Source organism: Orycteropus afer, unplaced genomic scaffold (assembly GCF_000298275.1).
Source record: "Orycteropus afer afer isolate SDZICR_OR568_19922 unplaced genomic scaffold, OryAfe1.0 scaffold00044, whole genome shotgun sequence".
Lineage (NCBI taxonomy): Eukaryota > Metazoa > Chordata > Mammalia > Tubulidentata > Orycteropodidae > Orycteropus > Orycteropus afer.
Window position 1 is genome coordinate 13,232,418 of NW_006921631.1, and position 6,683 is coordinate 13,239,100.

General features: G+C 33.2%; 1 protein-coding gene across 1 annotated transcript in view; it reads right to left on the reverse strand.

Moving 5' to 3' along the window:
* Positions 1-6,477, reverse strand: part of NUF2 (NUF2 component of NDC80 kinetochore complex) — a 100,923-nt gene extending 94,446 nt beyond the window's left edge. The window contains exons 1-4 of the mRNA XM_007937795.2: positions 6,355-6,477; positions 4,775-4,849; positions 3,560-3,636; positions 2,775-2,836 (exon numbers count right to left, since the gene is read on the reverse strand). Of these exons, the coding sequence (XP_007935986.1) occupies positions 2,775-2,836; positions 3,560-3,636; positions 4,775-4,849; positions 6,355-6,477 (337 nt within the window). The remainder of the gene's footprint in view (positions 1-2,774; positions 2,837-3,559; positions 3,637-4,774; positions 4,850-6,354) is intronic.
* Between the last annotated feature and the right edge of the window lie 206 nt (positions 6,478-6,683).

The following is a 6,683-nucleotide window of genomic DNA, read 5'->3' on the forward strand; positions in this document are numbered from 1 at the left end:
GTAATGTGGTTGACATAAAAGTAAGACATACAGATCAATGGAAAAGAGTGAGGCCAGAAATATACACCCCCAGCCACCCTCACATACATGCAGTTATATATGTACAGAGACAGACAAAGGTGAGGGAGAATGAATCAATTTTCAACAAGTGGTTGGGGAGCCATTTGATATCTACATAAGGGGGAAAAAAAACTCTACTTTTACTTCATACTATATGCAAAATTTCAACCATTAAACAATAAAAGTTATTTATAATACTTTTAAAACAAAATACAGGAGTAAATCTTAGTGATCTTAGATGAGGGCAAGATTTTTTAGCAGGGCAAAAAATGGTTTTATGAACCATAAAAGAAAAAACTGATCAATTAGACTCTTCAAAATTAAACAATTGTTTGCTCTTCAAAAGACACTGCTATGAAATCGAGAAGGGAAGTGACAGGCTAGGAGAAAATATTTGCATGATGTATATCTAACAAGTGAATTGTTTCTAAAATATCTGACAAAGCTTTACACTTCAATAATAAAACATATAATTACAAAACATAACAAGCAAATAATTTGAACAGACATTTCACCAAAGAAGATATATGGCTATCAAGTAAATACTTGAAAACATGGTCATTGTTACTAATCATCAATGAAATGCATATTAAAACCACATGATACCACTATACACCCTCTAGAACAGCTAAAAGTAAAAACTGATAATATAAAGTCCAAGGAAGATATGGAACATAAGAAACTCCTATACATTGCTGCCAGTAACGCAAAATGACAGATAATTTGGAAAATTTGGCAGTTTCTTAAGTATAAGCATGTATGTACTATATGAACCAGCAATTTCTCTCCTAGATGTTTATGTAAAATAAATAAAATCATACATATGTGCACAGAAGACTTACATGCTAATGTTCATAGCAACCTTGTTACCAATGACTAAAAATTGGAAATAATTCAAATGACCGTCAATTGGTCAATGGACAAACTATTACTTAGGATCCCACCACTACCCACTGCCATTTACTCAATTCCGACTCATAGCCACCTTATAGGACAGAGTAGAACTGCCCCATAGGGTTTCCAAGGCTACAAATCTTTACAAAAGCATACTGCTCATCTTTTTCCTTCTGAGCAGCTGACCACCGACCTTTTCGTTAGCAGCCAAATGCCTTAGCCACTGTACCACCAGAGCTCCTTATTACTTAGGATACTACTACTAAAGAAAAGAAACAAACTACTGATAAATGCAAAAATAAGGATGACTCTCAAAAGTATCAGGTTAAGTTAAAGAAGTCAGACACAAAGACGAGAGACTTATAATTTCATATATATGAAATTTTGTTGTTGTTGCCATGGAGTCAATTCCAAGTCATAACAACCTATATGATATTCTAGAAAAGGCAAAACTACAGTGATAGGAATTAAATTAGTGGTACCAGGGACCAGGAAGTAGCTGAAGGAGATCTACTACAAAGGGACTAAATAATTTTCAAGGGGCATGGAGATGTTCTAAACACAACTGTGGCAGTGGCTATATGACTGTACATATTTGCTAAAATTCATCCAATTGTACATTTAAAATTGGTGAATTTTATTGTGTGTAAATTATATGTCAATAAAATGTAAATAAATTAAAAGTAGCACATCAAATCTCTTGTAACATTTAACTATCAAAGAGTCAAAAGAATTAAGGGACACTTAATAAAGCTAGGAGAATTTTACATTTTAATACAATATGACTATTGTTACTATACAGATAAATAGTATTTGTTCACGGTAAAAAGTAATTGTTGCATTGGATAAAATTGGTAAGATGAATCCACTAGGCAAGGAACATAACAGCTTGTATATTACATGTATTTGTACTCCCAAATTGGCAGAACATTCTTTACATGCTACCAGTAAGAAAAATTTTGGAAAAACAGCTTTTATGTGGATCTACAAGTAAAAAAATTTCCAGTAATAGGATATAAAAAAATTCATCCATAAAAATGTGATAAACCATCTAAAAGCCAAATTAAATGAGCAAAAACTTTTAGAAAATAATTTTAAAATATCATAAAATACAAATGTTGTTTTTAAATCCCAGGAATAATTCACGTCTAAAGCTCTACCTCACTGCCACTTACTGAGCATCTTTATATGCTAGGAACTATATTAAAACTCCAAAACTCACATCAATCCTGACAGGTAGGTATAAAGAATTAGAGATGCTAAGTAACTTGCTGCTCACCCAGGTAGTTAAGTGGCAGAACTGAGATTCAAACCTAGGCAGCCCTGTAAAATCTTTTACTTTCTACTATACCATGTGACCAACCCAAAAGCACAAGAACTTACCAAAAGACAAATTCAATGTTTAGCTTATATAATATATGGCTATATTTTTAAATGTTTAAGAAATTAAAACATAAGACTATTGATGTTAAGCAAATTCTTGATAATTCCCTTTTCAATAAGTTTATCATTTTTAGAAGGAGCTCTAGTGACGTAGTACCTAAGAATCTGATTGCTAACCAGAACGTTGGCAGTTCAAACCTGCCAGCCACTCCATGGAAGGAAAATGGGGCAATCTACTCCTGTAAGGATTTACTGCCTTGGAAACCCAATGGAGGTCCCTTCGAGTTGAAATTGACTCAATGGAAGTCACTTAAAGAAAATAAGTGATAGGAATTTCTACAAGTCAGTTTCCTTTAGGTTTTTTTTTTTAAATCAATGGAAAGATGAAATATTAGATTGAAGCCAGATAATAAAAACTGTTTTAAATTCTAACTTACTTGGACATAAAATATCAGCAATCTCAAAGTCATTCACCCGACAGATGGGCAGAAATGAGTCCCTTGAAGATAAATCAAAGAATATTGAAAAGTTTATGGTAAATCAAATATTAAACTGCAGGATATAAACATCTCATTTTCAAAAAGAGATTTCAAAATATATTTCACAATGCCAAAGATCAAGTCAGAAGTCTATTATAATGCATAATCCGATAGCATTGAAATCTACTTTTTTTGATTATGCAAGTGTCCACGCAATACCAAGATGTAGTTATAGATTCTAATAAACAACACATACCCTTGGAGGCACTAAGACTCTAAGAACTCAATATCTTCCACAAACATGCAAATAATTGTAGATTAAAATTTAGAACGTCAGTTAAAATCATCCTGAGATACCACCACAGGTTGAGGCAGTTAGCTTACAATTTTAAATGTGTACAGGATAGAGAAGAGGGAGACTGCAGAAATTCCTTCACACACACACACACACACACGCAAGTCATATCATTAAGAAAGCTTGTCGTTGTTGTCAATGAGCGGATTCTGACTCGTGGCAACCTTGTGTGTTACAGAGTAAAACTGCTCCACAGGATATCTTTGGCTATCATCTTAACAGAAACAGATCGCAAGACTTTTTCCTCCATGTGACTGCTGGGTAGGCTTCAACCTCAACTTTTTAGTTAGCAGTCTAGTGTAAACTGTGCTACCGAGGGACATTTAAGTAAGCTTATTGCAATGTAAATATTAATAAAGACTAAGTAAATAAAACATTCTTTACTCACAGATGAATAAATAAATTGCTGACTGGTAAAAACCCTTCCATTATATGTGGATACATGACTTCAGAGTTCACTGGCATCTAAGGGTAATAAATCACAAAATCAAAGTTACCCACTGATTAGACAAAATGCAAAAAAAGTCAACCTCAAGAAACCTTAATCATGCATTAATATATAACTTATTATCTTTAAATTAAAAAAAAAAAAAGATCTTAGTACAAAATTAGGGCCGTCATTAATACTAATAATGCTAGGCTCTTCAAAAAACATCTAAACTTGTTGACATCAAGTCAATTCTGACTCATAGGGACCTTATGGGACAGAGTAGAACTGCCCAGAAGGTTTCCAAGGCTGTAACCTTTACAAAAGCATACCGCCCTGTCTTCTCCCATGAGGCAGATGGTGGTTTCTTACCACTGATCTTTTGGTGAGAAGCCAAACACTTAACCACTGTATCACCACAGTGGGTACAAAAAACAAACTTTTTAATGAATAACAAAATAAAGGAGTAATAGTAAGAATATGCTAAATATCAGGTACTATGCTAAGGATTTTACATATTCTTTTCTAATTTTATAAAAATCCTGTGAGAAAGTGCTATCTTTATCTCACAGACAAACTCTAATAAGGCTTCATAGCTAGTAAGTGACAAAGGCTTTGATTTTAAGTAATATGAAATCATATTGGTTAGATTCCCAAGGCATTATATTATCAGTGCATCTTCAGATAATTCCTTGATGGTTTAACAATAGCAACAACAAAAAAATAATAAAAATATCTTTCCTATTGGAAATAATAAATCTGCTAAAAGCTCAGTTGGCTCATTCAATTCTATTCACTCATAATGCCTATCTTCTACTGAAATTTCTGAGTCCTTGTTGAGACCAGAGCATTATCGGTGAAGGCTTTGCTTTGTGTTTTACAGTCTCTGAAGACAAACCCGTAAATCTGTGACTAATTGCACACCATCAATAATTGGTAAGTGTTATTTAAATCTTCGACAATAGCTTTCATCTTAGCTTAAATATAATGGGATCAATATAGAGAAACCATTAATAAGCCTAAGATTTTTTTTGCAAATAACATTAACTAATTTTATACAAGTCTTAAATTTGTTAAAAAATAAAATGAAAAACTCCCTACCCTGAAAAGACAGGATGCATTGTAAATAGGAGAAATGCAGCAAAAGAAAAGAATTTTCCTTCATCTTAAACCCACCATGTAGAAATGCTCTAGCCGAATTCCGTACACTATTTGTAAGGCTCTCATGTAGATCATGTGCAAGACTTCAGGCTACAAGAGAAAAACAACTTTCAACTCTGATGCATGACTTGAAAGCCATATCACTATTTATCGTTACTATCCAATACTATAGTCAATGGATGAAAAGAAGAAAAGGGTGACAAAATTATTCAATTTTCCTTGAAATCATTCTTAATTTTTCCAAATCTTAAAATATCTTATGATACTTACCAGTTTGCTCATATATAATAAGTGGTCAATGAGGTCAGTTATTTAAGCTTATATACAGGAGAGCAAGTACATCCAAACCCAATCTAAGTAACCCACCCACCTTAAGAAGTAGAGAAATTAGGGTTACTCTCCCAGAATAGGCTATCAGGCATCTGATAATCAGGGACATTAAGAATTTATTTAAAATAAAGAAAAAGATCATGGGAAATCTTGTTTGATGCCAAAAAAAAAAAAAAAAGCAAACCAAACCTACTGCCATTGAGTTGATTCTGACTCATAGTGACCTCCATTGGGTTTCCAAGGTGGTAAATCTTTATAGAAGTCAATTTCCCCATCTTCCTTCTGCAGAGTGGCTAACAGATTTGAACTGCCAACCTTCTGGTAAGCAGCCAAATGTCTTAGATACTGCACCACCAGAACTCCTTTTGTTTAATGCCTTAGATTAGTTAAAGTTCCAGTGAACACTTTGATCCAGGAAGTATATATTTAACAGGGTGGTATGGGATTTTTAAAGTTTTATCTTCTAAATCAGTGGTTCTCAAATACTGGCCTATGAACCTGCTCTGGTCCATATACAAGTTTATTAGGTGAGCAGCAAAGTGAGAAAAATAGAAAAATTGTTGGCATTTTTTTCATAAACTTATATTTATCCAGTTTAAAGGCCTGTTACTTATTCTGATTATTTGATCCATTTAAAATAATTAAATGGGTACCATGATCAGAAAGTCTGAATTCAATATCATCACACCAGGTTTTACTATGTTATCACTTCAATACCAACACAAGAAACCAGAAGGAAGCTTTGGGATTTTCTATGACACATAAATAGTTCATTTTTGCATTTAATAACTAAAGATATAAAGAACAATGCCTGTCAAAACAAGTCAATTCACCCCAGGGCATAATGCGAGAAAATTAATCTGCAAGCTTCTAAAGAGAATTGTTTCTAAGTACTTTTTGTGGTTGGAAACAATTTGGAATAAGTTCCTTCAAGCTCTACCAATAAACGATACCCCAGACCACCACTCCAATAATAATAATAATAATAAATTTAATATATTTTAATAAGTCTATGGTTCAAAGGCTATGCTTTGAAGAAAACAACCATATAAAAGAACCGACTTCCTAGTGGGAATGTAGAAGTAGACGCACATATAAACTTTGTGTTATTTTTAAACTACATTAGGTGAGAGATTTTCTCTGGATTAAAGTGATTTCCCTATATCAAAGAGTAGAGTGCATGTGGTTTTTTATTTTTTTTGGCCACAGAGCTTACTTTGTTCTCAGATACCTTCACACCACATGTAAACACAATTACATTTTACCTTTGGATTTGGATAAAGATCATTCTTGGAGAGGTTTTTAGCATCAGCTCCTGTTAAGATTTTGTTCCGTATATGAATCAAAATCTCAGCTACATTATACCTGGGGAAAGACAAAGCTTCCATCCTGGGAATGTCCTGCTCGTCTGAAGAAAGAAAACACAGATTAGAAACGTGGAACAACCAGCAGTCCTCATTACCTGGAAGATGACAGATGTAAAAATAAAATTAGAGAATCAAGGTTCATCTATTCATAGTAGTTTTATTTATCATCAAACATCCTAGTAAGATAAACACAAATTTATACATAGCTATAGCCTAAAACAATTTTT